This window comes from Coptis chinensis, chromosome 3 (genome assembly GCF_015680905.1).
Source record: "Coptis chinensis isolate HL-2020 chromosome 3, ASM1568090v1, whole genome shotgun sequence".
NCBI lineage: Eukaryota > Viridiplantae > Streptophyta > Magnoliopsida > Ranunculales > Ranunculaceae > Coptis > Coptis chinensis.
Genome location: NC_141458.1, coordinates 65,248,800 through 65,262,336, shown reverse-complemented (window position 1 = coordinate 65,262,336; position 13,537 = coordinate 65,248,800). Strand labels below are relative to the sequence as shown.

Here is a 13,537-nt window from a genome sequence, read left to right as displayed (position 1 = left end):
GATGATAAAGTAAATGGGAAATCAAGTGCTCGAGAAGACTTAAGCGTTAATAAGAAAATTGGCGGATGATGTTAGTAGAAATCCGATACATCAAAGTATCGAGATGATGCCCGTTCCGTCGAAGTTTAAACTGCCTAAGTTCACTCAATATGATGGGTCATCGGATCCGATGGACCATCTCTTCGCATACCGCCATCAGTTTTCGATATATAAGGGAACTGCATATCTGGATTCATTGCTATGCAAATCTTTTTCTTCAAGTCTAAAGGGGGAGGCATTAAAATGGTTATGTTCTTTACAAGAGAGATCAATATCAGGTTATAGGGAGATTGAAGAAAAATTTCTGACCAATTATGGGCATTAGCGAGTGAAACCAAAGCAGGTGTCGGCTTTGTTCCAACTGAAGTAAGGAAAGAAAGAATCTCTGAAAGGTTTCTTATCGCGATTCAAGGCAGAAGCGCAGTTAGTATAACATTTGGATGAGTCTGAGATGACAGCAGTAATGGCATTTCAAACGGGGCTCATTCCTGCGTCTGATATGCACAAGTATATGCCTCGAAATGATATTAAGACTTTGAGAGAGCTCTATGATAAAGCCGAGAAAGACGTACAAGTTGAAGAGGGTATTCTATCAGCTTTAGTTCAACCTATGTTACAAGTGTTTGAGGCAAGCAACTTAGCCAAAGAAGAGACCCATCATAAATCCGATAAGCAAAAGGCGAATGATTCTTATTCGAAATCCAAAGGTCAACCTTCACAAAAGAAGAAATTCGAAAGGTCGTTAAGAGAGGAGTTGGATCCATCCAATTATATCGCTATTAATATTACATTGGAAGACATCTTGAGAAGGGTTGGGAAAGAGTCTTATTTCCAACATTCGACTCATAAGTCTCAGGAGATAGAAGATAAAAACTCTTATGTAATTTTCACAAGGTAAATAATCATGAGACAAACAAATGTCTTCAATTGCTCAGGGAAGTAGATCGATTAATGAAAGATAGAAAGCTCAGGGAGTTTAAAGCTGATGCCAGACTAAAAGTAGCGGCGGTGATGAATGATAAGCCGTTAGGGGTGATTAATGTGATATATAAGGGGGGTTATCCCACAGAAGAAAATCACAAGGGATAAAATTCGAAAGATATCGACAATCAAGGAGGTGTTGGAAGTAAATGTGGAGCCGATACCAGTAGACCTGGCTCTCATATCGGCAAGTATACTTGGAGCTATTATGTTTGTACCTAACGATTTGTCAAAGGTAATGTTGCCTCATGATAATGCTCTGTTGATTACGTTAAGAATATCATGATATGATGTGCATAAGATTTTGGTCGATTGTGGTAGTTCGGTTCTGTTTTGGAAAACATATATAGGTATCGGATTTGATGAGTCCCATTTAAAAGAACCACAGTTTAATTTGTATGGTTTTAATGGAACCTCAACAAGGCCAGCGGGGAAAATCAAGTTGCCAGTAAGGGCAGGCCCATAGACTATTATGACTAAGTTTATAGTCATAAAGCACCATTCAAATCATAATGCTATTTTGGGAAGAAAATGGATTCATACTATGAGAGCAGTTCCGAGTACTTTTTATCAAGTTATAAGATTTCTAACAGCGTATGGGCCACATGAGATAAGAGGCGACCAGTCAGAATCTGAAAAGTGCAATTTTGTTACCGTGAAGGGTATGATGAAAGAGAAGAAAGGGGACACTGGGGGCGTCTCGGAAGTCACCAGATAGCAATTAATGGAAAGTTCATCTCCAAAATTCGATAGCAAAAACCATCAGGAGGATGTTAGATTCACATCGGAGATGAAGTTAGATCCCGAGATAATCTTAAGTAAGACAATGGAAGAAGTTCAAAAGATCAATATCGGACAAGACAATGAAAATTGCTTCACTTTCATTGGAACAGAGATGAGTTTAGAAATCAAGAGCGATTTAATCGAGTTTCTAAAGAAAAATAAAGATGTATTTGCTTGGTCGATAGCTGATCTTCCTGGTATCGACCCTCAAATATGTTCCCATAAGTTGAATATGTGAGAAGGAGCAACCCCAGTCCAACAGCGTCATAAAAGGGTAAGGCCGATATACGCGTAAGCAGTACAAAATGAAATTCAGAAAATGCTAGAATGTGAAATCATCAAAGAAATCGATAATTCAGAATGGGTTGCAAACATAGTGGTTGTCCCGAAAAAGAATGATAAGGTTAAGATATGTGTTGATTTCACAGACGTTAACAAACAATGCCCGAAGGACTACTATCCGATGCCTAGAATTGATGAACTGGTGGATAGAACAACTAGATTCGAATTGTTGAGTTTCTGCGATGGTCATTCCGGGTATTTCCAGATAGTTATGTCAATATTAGATCAATTGAAGATAGTATTTGTGGTTGAAGGGGGTCTTTATTGTTTCATTAGAATGTCATTCGGTTTGAAAAATGCATGGGCAACCTATCACCGACTAGTGGAAAAGATGTTCAAACATCTGATTAAGCATATTGTGGAGGTGTACATAGATGATATGGTCATCAAATCAAAGAAGACGTGTAATCATGTACAAGATTTAGATACGGTGTTTCGAACATTCCGACAGTTCAATATGAAACTTAACCCTGAAAAATATACTTTTGGGGTAAGTTCAGGAAAATTCCTCGGATATATTGTCACAAAGCAAGGAATTGATGTTAACCCAGATCATATTCGAGCTATCCAACAGATGCCTTCACCCAGTACAAGGAAGCAAATTCAAAAGCTTACAGGCAGAATTGCAACGTTGAATAGGTTTATATCTCGAACTTCTTATAGATATAAACCTTTATTCAAGCTGTTGAAGAAGAATACAAAATTTGTATGGGGTGAGAAATGTGAACTCGCGTTCACCGAGTTAAAAAAGTATCTGCAAGAAGTACCAACTCTGATAAAACCAGAAGAAGGCGATACGCTATTCTTATACCTCGCCATCTTCGATTTCGCTATAAGTTTAGTACTCGTCAAAGTGGAAGATGGAGCTGAGCGACCTGTGTATTTTCAATCTAAAACAATGCTCGAAGCTGAAACTCAATACTTAATATTAGATAAATATGCATTAGCTCTCCTATATTCTACTCAAAGGTTAAAGCCTTATTTTCAATCCCATTCAGTAGTAGTAATGACAAATCTTCCTTTGAAGCAAACTTTAGCTAAGACAGCTAAGTCGGGGAGAATGGCGAAGTGGTCGGTTCTTATTGATGAGTTTGGGATTGAATATAAAAATAGAGTATCGGAGAAAAGCCAAGTTCTAGCTGACTTCTTAGTAGATTTTCCTGCTGAAGATGAAGATTGGAAAGCTGAAGAAGATAATCTTCTATTGTTACAAGAGCTGGATAATGCAATGGATGAGGATGATCCTTGGGTTGGTACAAATGGATGGAGGCTTTTTGTAGATAGATCATCAGGGCAAAAGGGATGTGGTATTGGTGCTGTTCTGATAACTCCAGAAAACCAAAAACTCGAGACAGCAATTACTTTAGGTTTTCACGCTTCTAACAATGAAGCTGAATATGAGGCTCTAATAACAGGCTTGGAGATGGCTAAATCATTAAATGTCAAAGACTTATCGGTCTTCAGTGATTCACAGTTGGTGATAAGCCAGATCAATAGAGGATATGCTGCAAAATGCGATAACATGATAGATTATCTAAATTTGGTAAGAATGAATCTCAAGGATTTCAGGAAGATTATTTTTCAGCATCTCGACAGGGGAGAAAACCGACATGCCGATGCATTGGCATATGTAGCGGCAATGCTTGAAAATGAGGAAAGTCGTCTGTTGCATATCGGTGTTCAGCAAACTCCAAGTATTAATACAAAACATACATAAGTGATAGAAATAGACACGTTGGGGGCGTCATGGTTGAATGATTATGTGTTGTTTTTGTTAGAAGGAAAATTGTCATCAGATAAGAATGAGGTTAGAAGGATAAAAAGAGGAGCTGAATGATATCTATTAATTAACGATCAACTGTATCGGAAAAATCCAAGAGGACTACATTTAAAATGTATATCGACAGAAGAATCTCAAAAAATTATCGCAGAAATGCATGAAGGGGAATGTGGGAATCATTTGACAGGAAGATTGTTGGCAAGTAAGATTGCAAGGTAGGGATATTTCTGGCCACAAATGCGGAGGGACTGTTTGCGATATGCAAAGAAGTGTATCCAATGTCAGAAGCATGGACATGCCATTCATGTGCCAGCAGAGGAGTTACATTGTGTCTCAAACCCATGGCCATTTGCATTGTGGGGGATGGACATAAAAAGTCCTGGTATCGATAGAAATATTGATATCAGGCATATTGTCAAAAAGTCCTGATGTCAGAAACAGTGGCAGATATCAGATATAAAAAGTCCTGGTATCGATATAAATATTGATATTAGGCGTATCGTCAAAAAGTCCTGATATCATAAACAATGGCAGATATCAGGCCTAAGAAGTCCTGGTATCAACAGACGTGTTGGTATCAGGCATATTGTCAAAAGTCCTAGTATTGGCAGAAATGTTGATATTAGGCGTAAGAAGTCCTGATATCGATAGACGTGTTGATATCGGGCACATTGTCAAAAAGTCCTGATATAAAAAACAGTGGCAGATATCAGGCATCAAAAGTCCTGAGGTTAACAGAGATGTTGATATCAGGCATATTGTCAAAAAGTCATGATATAAAAAACAGTGGCAGATATCAGGCATAAAAAGTCCTGAGGTTAACAGAGATGTCGATATCATGCATATTGTCAAAAAGTCCTGATATCAAAAACAGTGACAGATATCAGGCATAAAAAGTCCTGAGGTTAACAAAGATGTTGATATCAGACATATTGTCAAAAAGTCCTGATATCAAAAATAGTGGAAGATATCAGGCATAAAAAGTCCTTAGATTGACGTAGAAGTTGATCTTAGGCGTATTATTAATCTATCGGTGAGGAGGCATTACATAAGAAATAATATTAGGCGAGATATCAACAAAGGGTGAGACAGTAGAGATCATTCGATAATAAAGGTATGTTGCAATGATTTCTGATTTTTTTTTTTTAATACAAGTCTAAGTAACGCAGATACTCTCTTTTTGGTTGAGGATATAAAAAATTATATTTTCTTTTTGATACAAGTCTAAGTATCAGCGATACTCTCTCCTTGTTTAGGGGATCGAAAATTTTGATTTTCAATGGTGGTAAATGTAAATAAGGGAAAAGTACAAATAATGACAAATAGTCCTAGCAAAACACCAATGGAAGTTAGAACTTATAGCAATCAAAAAATATAACTTGTTCGGAAATTACAACTTTGGAGTAAAAATATGATAGTTTAAAGAGGAGGATTGTTGAGAAGGGCATCAACATTAGATAGGGTAGCCTCAGTATTTTGAGCAGCATCAGGAGGAAACTGCGAGGTGGTGTCAGCCACAATAGTTGTATCTCCTTCTTCATCATTAGAAATCATATTGTTTTCCACAAGAATGTTACGTGGAACAAAAGGCTTGCAGATATCCAACTTATCACCTAGAGAATTTACAGCTGCCATGACAGTATTGAATTCAGCATCGGCAGCTTCAGAGGCTTCTACACTTTTCTGTCTTTCGACAGCAAAATCTTCAAGCATCTTCTTCACGAGTTCGGCATGTTCAGCCTCTTTATCTGATAAAGTCTTTTCGGCTTTTTCAGATTGCTGCTTCATATCAGTTTTCAATTGATGGATTTCCTTCTTGAAGTTGCTATTTTCTCAGGTTAGTTTGTTGAATTCTGATTGCTGAGTGGTCAGAGTTTTTCTAATATGCTCGATCTCACATTCTTGCTTATGAAGTAGATCGAATTGAGCCATGGCAAGTACTTTCGCCTATAAAAATATCAAAAGGCATATAAGCACAAAGTAAAAAGACAAAAGTGATATGAAAGGAGAAAAGAGAAGACAAGAGTACCTTCTCCATATGATCGTAAAACTCGATAAGGCGCTAAGTTGGGCTGATGTTGAGAGCATCAATTTTGTCTTTAGGAAGAACACAGCTGCTAGCTAAGGCAACACCTAACTCATCTTTATGAGTATTTTCGAAAAGCAAGGCTGTTAAAGGGATATCACTACCATCAGTAAGGCGAAACTCAGGTCTGAAGACTTCATTGGCATCGGCTGACGAGACGAAGTTAAGGTTTTGACCATCGGGAAGGCCACTTTCACCCTATGAGTGAGCTTTTCTTCTTTTAGAAGGGACAGTAGTAGTTGGAGGGGGAATGGTGGTGTTGTGCTGAGAAGCAGAAAAAGGCTTATCTTTAGGAGCATTAGGAGGATTAGTAGGAATGGAAGAAGGAGCAGGTGGTTTATCAGCAGCAGTGGGTGTTAAGGAGGGATTCAAGGCTTTCTTTTTCCCTTTCTCAGATAAGTAGCGACCAGCGTTTGCATTCATCGACATTCGAGGAGCCATATCTGTATACAATAAAAGATGCTCATTAAATATACTTTGCAATATCGGATATTCATAAAAATCAGGAACCTCTTTTTTAATATCAGGGAAAAGATTGGGAGTCATGGTACAATTGTCATCTAGATAGTCATAGAAACTTTTGGGAAGTTTAGGAGGCAAGCCATGCAAGGCAAAGGAGAATATGAGAAAGGGAAGATCGTTTGAGGAATTGTCTAAAGGAGATTGAGGGGGAGTTGGCGGTTGACCCATTTTTTAAAGAGCTCAATGTTTGAGAACGTAAAGAGGTGCGCGATAGTTTGAGATATCAGGAAGAGGAACAGTGACTTTGGGATTCCCTTATTTATCGGCACCCGTTTTAATATTGACATCGGCTTCAGTCCCTTCTAAAAACCTCAATACTCTGTTTGAATTCGCACGAGCCTTGGCAAAATGAGCGAGAAGTACTGAAAAGACGCAAAGGAGAGTGAAATCAGATATGGGATTTCCGAGATCTAAAGAGTGAAAACAAATCAAAGGGAGGACATACCTGTGGTGTTGAAGACTTGATGTTTCAAAGGAGGATTTGCTGGGTTATCAGCACTTTCCCATGGGCCTATAACAACAATTGGATACTGGGTCCACTGTTTGTCACTATTACGGTTTTTCCGAATAATACCCTTAATGTTTCTATGGGTATATTTTTGGGATAAAAATATCCGATAATCTTTTCGCAAAATCTATTGTGCATAAGAATATCGGATAGCCTAATTCGATTAGCTTCATATCTATTTGGAGCGAGGTGACTATTATAGTAATTACAGACAAACAGTAATCTCCATAAGTTATCTGTACCTTGACCAGGGGAAATGTTCAGATGGTTTAGTACTTCATGATCGAGGTTAGATAAAGGAAATCTCAGTCCAGCGGCGAGTTGGCCGACAGTAACAATGATTCCATTCTTGGTACCACTCTGACATTGAGTAAAATCCCGAGTACCAGCATAATGTTGTAAATAAAGTGTGGAGGGAATTTGATAGGCAATTTGAACTAAAGCTAGGTTGGGTCGTTTAATGAAAAAACCGCAAAGACCGTCACACCATCGGCTGGTGTCTTCTATAGTATCACGCTCAGATTCAGAGTCAGTGGTTTCAAAAAGATGGCAGGGAACGCCTTTTACAACATAAGATAGGTCTCACGAAATCTGGGGCCGAGATTTATTGGTCGAAGTCGAAGCAAAATTTTGGCTGAAAGGTCTATCGTCAGGAATTATATTGTCAGAAAGGATATCATCCGATATGGTGTCCTTAAAATGGAGCCTTGCAGCAGAAAAGGTATCGTCACTGGCTATTGAAATGACTAACACAAAGAAGAAATGACAAAGGTATTTTTAATATCGGCAATTCAATATTTATAAAGTTTTATTAGTAGCATGATATTAGAGTATCGGCAATGTCGATGTAAAAGTTGAATCATTGGAAATACCAATGGATATTTTTATATCGGGAATATTGTAATACATGCCGATAGTAAAACCAGAACAAACAAAAAGATGAAAACAAAGTTATGAATAAAAAGATTCGAACTTTTACATGTTTTGAAGCTTAAAGTAGTAATGTATGTCAGTACACAAGCACTAGCACGAGAATTTATGCAGAATTAAGGGTTTCAAATGTAAACAACTAAAGTTAAGATAAAATATCTTATCTAGTATTGCTAAAATGAGTATATCAATGCATGTTTTAGAAAGATTAACGAAGTGCAGGGTGAAAGAACATACCTTATGGGTTTTCAAGAATACGAGATTAACTTTCGGGAAGGTTAAAGAAGAAGAAGAAAACCAGTGTTCTTTGCTTTGAAAGTGTACTGAAGAAGCTAAAGAGGGTTTTTGTTGGGAAGCGTATTGGAGAAGCTAAAGAGAAAAAAACGATTCAGGTTTAAATTTATAATATTGAAAAATTGGGTCGGGTTGTTATCTGGGCTCGATAGTTTTTCATATTCGTTATCTGATATAGTTCATTCTTGAAAAGTTAAAATTTCAAATAAAAATTTCAAGATTTCGAGAGTGGGCGATATAGTGGGCAAATATCGTACCTGTAAATATGTTCATTTCAGTATTTTAAAACTCGAGATATTGGCATAAAGGCTAATATCTCGGTAAATCTCATGGATGTTTGAATTGTGTTGCAGATAGAAGGCGGGAAATGAGAAAGAAAGACAAGAGACACGTGTCAAAGATTGACAAGGTCCAAGCCAAATCAGGACACTATATAAAGACTGGAAGAGCATCAGAAAGAGGATCATGTTTTCATTCAATCCAGATTACAAAAAAATTGTAAAAACAGGAGAGAGAAATAGAGAGAAAGAGAGATTATAAACTTATATCGCCAATCAATAAAACTTTGATTCAATTCATCTTCTTCATTCTTTTCATTCATTCTAATTCATTAGTAAGATTGTGTGATATTAGAACATTTAAGAAAGGTGTTCTTAGACATCAAAGCAACATGATTTTGGCTTCTGACCAATAGTCTGTATAAAACATTACATGCAGAAACAGAATCTAGAAGCCAAGTAACCAAGTTCATATACAAGAGTCAAAACAGAGTGAGAGTGTATACTCTGTAGGCCATACTTGACTGGCCTAGGCTCTAAAGTTGACGTACGTATAGGCGATAAGTTGGGACTGCAAAAAGATGGTTTGCTCTTGGCAATGTTAGACCAAATTTTTCAGTCATCTCTAGATCATTAGGTGACATACCATCCGGAAGCTCTAAATTAAAGCAATGAACCAGTTGAGCAAGTACTAATTCAACCATCATTAATCCTAATTGCATCCCTGGGCATTTCCTACGACCTGATCCAAACGGTAGAAAACGAAAATCATGTCCTTGAAAATCAATGTTGGTACCGATGAACCTCTCAGGAAAGAACTCTTCAGCATTACTTGACCATACATTGGGGTCCCTTCCAATTGCCCAAGTATTTACAAGCACTCTAGAACTCTTTGGTATAAAGTATCCTTTGATTGTTATGTCTTCAATGAACTCATGAGGAAGAAGCAATGGGGTTACTGGATGAAGCCTCATGCTTTCCTTGATCACCATTTTCAGATAGTCCAATTTAATTAAATCTGCTTCCTCAACCATTCTATCCAAGGCAATGACACTTTGTAATTCTTCTTGAACTTGTTTCATCACACCCGGTGCTTTAGAAGTTCGGTAATGACCCATTCAATTGTGGTACTTGAAGTATCCATTGATGCGCCAAGCATGTCCAACATGATTGCTTTGATATAGTCTCGCCCTAAGTGCAACTCCCATCTATTATTAGATTCCATCAAGGATAGCATCACGTCGATGAAGTCCCTATGCCTTCCATGTAGTTCTTTAGCATCTTGTACATAGTCATCGATGATCTTCTCCAAAACTCCATCCAACACCATATTAATAGCCTTCATGCGGCGACCAAAACCCTGGAAGAAGGAACACGTACTTCTTATTAAGTTTTTTTTATTTGAACCATATTAATTACCTCACTAACACAAATTTGATGATATATTGTGGTGTTTAGAGGCATTTTTTGGCTCAAGGATCGCACAAATGGTTATAACATCTATACATGTAAATGTCTATACATGTATCATCTATCTTTCATGGGATAAAAACACAAACGTATTTGAACAGGCAATTGCTAAAAAACTTGCATCACATGCTACAGTTAGCGTTCCTTTAACTGAGAATACTGCATTACAAAATTCAGGAACTTCCAGTCAAGTTACCCGGTTTTAAAGCAACATTTCGAGAGTTCAGACCTGAAACCGCATCTCTGCTTGACTGAAAGGGGAAAAATTGGAAGCCTTACTCCCAAATAAGGTATATAATAAGCAAAGTTAAAAAGACCTGCCAACCTCACCTCTTCTTGAAGATATTGTTTAAAGTTGAATCTATCTTCCTTGACTCCAAATATCATTCGATAGGTCATGACTTCGAAAAGCGTTTCAACCTCAATACTAATATCAATCAATTGAATCAAGGACAGTGACTGAGCTGTGATTTTTAATGACTATACAATAGTAATCAGTTAGTCTCTTCTCATGGGATTTAACAACTCGATCTTTGAGTAACTAAGTAACTAAAAGGTGCTCAGTTTGCGTACATTTGATCAGTATGGACCATAAACTGCAAACACCAAGTTTTCTCGCCCATAGGCTTGTACTCAGTGGCATGGATCCTTGGTCTACTAGGGAACAGCAAATGATGAGTCTTGAGAAACAAGTCAAACAACATGGCCAATTCAAGGGATAAGACATCGATGGTTGGAACACAACCAAGTTGCATATAGACAGAATAGGTCCATATTTCTTGGCCACTTTTGAAAATTTTGGTGAGGGAGATCAGTAGATCACCCAAATGGTGAAGGTGGCCAAATAGAAGGAGTTCCCACGGACCAGGAAGATATTAAGTACATTTAGCAGTGCCTCTGTAATGATGAAGGCACAAGTTCATGGACCACTGCCCTACAAATACGACCATATCACCGGATAACAGAAACATATATTTTCAATATGTATCCACCAATATGTTAACGCTGATGATACCAGAGGTCTGGGGGCTCAAACCCCGCCAGCATCAATGAGTTACTGATCTCAATAAATTAAAAACAGGCACACCAATCAAAATATTATATTTTGGGCCTTGGTTTCACTAACAAATCGCGAAACTGTACATAATCAAATTCATACTTCATAAGTATCGAGAAGAGGACCACCATTACCACAACAAAGAAAAATAGATCTCACGTATTGTTCTAATTTGATGAAGATATACTTACTTGAAGATCAAATGCTCTAAGGTAAGGGATAAAATCAGCCAGATTGAAAGCTCCAATGATAATGACAGCTTGTTGGAGGCTTGACCTGAGGTTAAACTTATCATCCTTAAGTCCAAAAATCATTCGATCTGTCACGTCTTCAATGAGTGATTCAACGTTGGAACTAACATCAATCACAGAGCGTGATATAGCTGCAGTCTTTATGGTTTCAACAAATATAACCAACTCTTCTCTCCTAATGGGCCTAAGCAGTTCCAAGGTGCATAGTTTGCGAATATTTCGCCAGTACGGGCCATATTGCGCAAACGCCAAATTTTTCTGTCCATATGACATGCACTCAGACGCTTGTATTTTAGGCCGACTAGCAAAAACTGAATCGTGAGTCTTAAGGATTGATTCGGCCCATTCAGGAGATGAGGCAACAATTACTGGGACAAGACCAAGGCGTATGAACACAATTGGACCATATTTCTTAGCCAGCTTATGTAGGCTATGGTGAGGGAGATCACCCAACATATGAAGATGGCCAAGTAGAGGTAGTCCAAATGGACCAGGGGGAAAACCCAATGAACCATTTCTCTTAGCTCTTAATGAGCTAAAGAGATATGATAGAGACCATAAACAAGCAAAGAAAGCCAAAAAAGAGAGCAGGAATCTCAAATCCCATTATTTGATACATTCATACATCTGGCGAGGGAGACGTTGAGGAAACTTAAACAAGTTAGGGGCCATTTGTTTTTGCCTCTTATAAGACCTTGAGGTCTTATAACCTCTTATAAGATGTGGTCCAGTGATTTTTGACATTTTTTTTGTTTGTTTTTTGCCTCTTATAAGAGGCATTCTACTAGAAATGTCTTATAAGATGCTCTAATTCTATAAGTACCAAAATTGAATCTATTTCAATTCTATAAGTCTTATAACTTGAAAATTGACTCAAACACCCTTGTCTATATACCCCTAACCTCATTTATCTCTTATTTCTTTTTCATTATCTTCTTCTCCAAATAACTCCATTGCCCTAGCCACCACCGGCTACCACTACCAAACTATTAAAACCACCACCACCACTGCCGCCACTACCACCACCATTATCACCACCACTACCACTACCATCACCACCACCACCAAACTGTTAAAACCACCACCACCACTACCGCCACTACCACCACCATCATCACCACCACCACTACCACCACCATCATCATCTCCACCACCACTATCACCGTACTATTAAGACTATCACAACCACCACCATTACTACCACCGTGTTATTAAGACCAATATCATTACATCCACTATCGCTACCAGCATCACTACTACCACCGTACTATTAAGACTATCACCACCACCACCACCGTGCTATTAAAATATCCACTACTTCTACTACTACTACTACCACTACCACCACCGTGTTATTAAGACCAATATCATCACTTCCACTACCACCACCACCGTGCTATTAAGACCACTACCACCACTGCCAATTAAAGTAGTTTCCTAAAATCGATATTCTAATTATCAAAATTGATTTGAAATCGAAAATCAAACTATATCTTTGTTTCAAATTAATCTATTCATGTTGACCACTACCACCACTGCCAATTAAAGTAGTTTCCTAAAATCGATATTCTAATTATCAAAATTGATTTGAAATCGAAAATCAAACTATATCTTTGTTTCAAATTAATCTATTCATGTTAAATGTGATGTAAAGTAGGATTATATTTGTCAAATAACCATCTATAAGATGTTATGTATTTGTTTTTTCTATTTTTATAAGTGCTTATAAAATGAACTTAAAATGAAAAACAAACCACTTTATAAGACCCTCTTATAACACATGGTCTTATAAGACCCTCTTATAACTTAACCCTAAAAAACAAATAGCCTTTAGTATCTGACTATATCAAAGGATTATCCTCTCCTCCCTATAAGTTTATAACAGATCTTTAGATATATATTATAGCTATACCCTCTTGGCTCTATTTTTTAAGGCTTCACATAGTCTCCAATTTGTTGTAAATTCTAATACTAATTACGAAAAAAAAAAAATCAAATCCTTAGATATATATTATAGTTATACTCTCACCAATCTAAGCACTCATATAGATTCAAGTTTTTTTTCTAAATTCTATTACTAATTACGAACAAGTAGGATATAAATAAAGAACCAATTATATCTAGAGTTTCACAAAGTCTTCAATTTTTCCTAAACAATATAGCTAATTACGAAAAAAAAAAAAAAAAAAAAAAACAAAAAACTAAATTGCTAAAAA

General features: G+C 37.2%; 2 protein-coding genes across 2 annotated transcripts; both read right to left on the bottom strand.

Annotated features, from left to right (window-relative positions):
• Window positions 1–4,632: 4,632 nt before the first annotated feature.
• Window positions 4,633–8,672, bottom strand: LOC147510426 (uncharacterized). Its single transcript, XM_086602403.1, has 2 exons — window positions 5,955–8,672; window positions 4,633–5,872 (listed from the first exon to the last, which is right to left on the bottom strand). The coding sequence occupies exon 2, from the start codon at window positions 5,711–5,713 to the stop codon at window positions 5,345–5,347; it is 369 nt and encodes a 122-aa protein (XP_086458529.1). The 5' UTR covers window positions 5,714–5,872; window positions 5,955–8,672; the 3' UTR covers window positions 4,633–5,344.
• A 125-nt stretch (window positions 8,673–8,797) lies between these two features.
• LOC147510425 (cytochrome P450 CYP736A12-like) lies at window positions 8,798–11,993 on the bottom strand. The gene is given in 3 exon segments (XM_086602402.1): window positions 8,798–9,633; window positions 9,636–9,903; window positions 11,262–11,993. Coding segments are annotated over 3 exon segments (1,338 nt in total). The 5' UTR covers window positions 11,778–11,993; the 3' UTR covers window positions 8,798–9,079.
• Window positions 11,994–13,537: the final 1,544 nt, after the last annotated feature.

Coding starts and splice junctions, on each gene's coding strand:
- LOC147510426 (XM_086602403.1), bottom strand. CDS start 5,713: ATGAAGCAGCAATCTGAAAAAGCCGAAAAGACTTTATCAGATAAAGAG.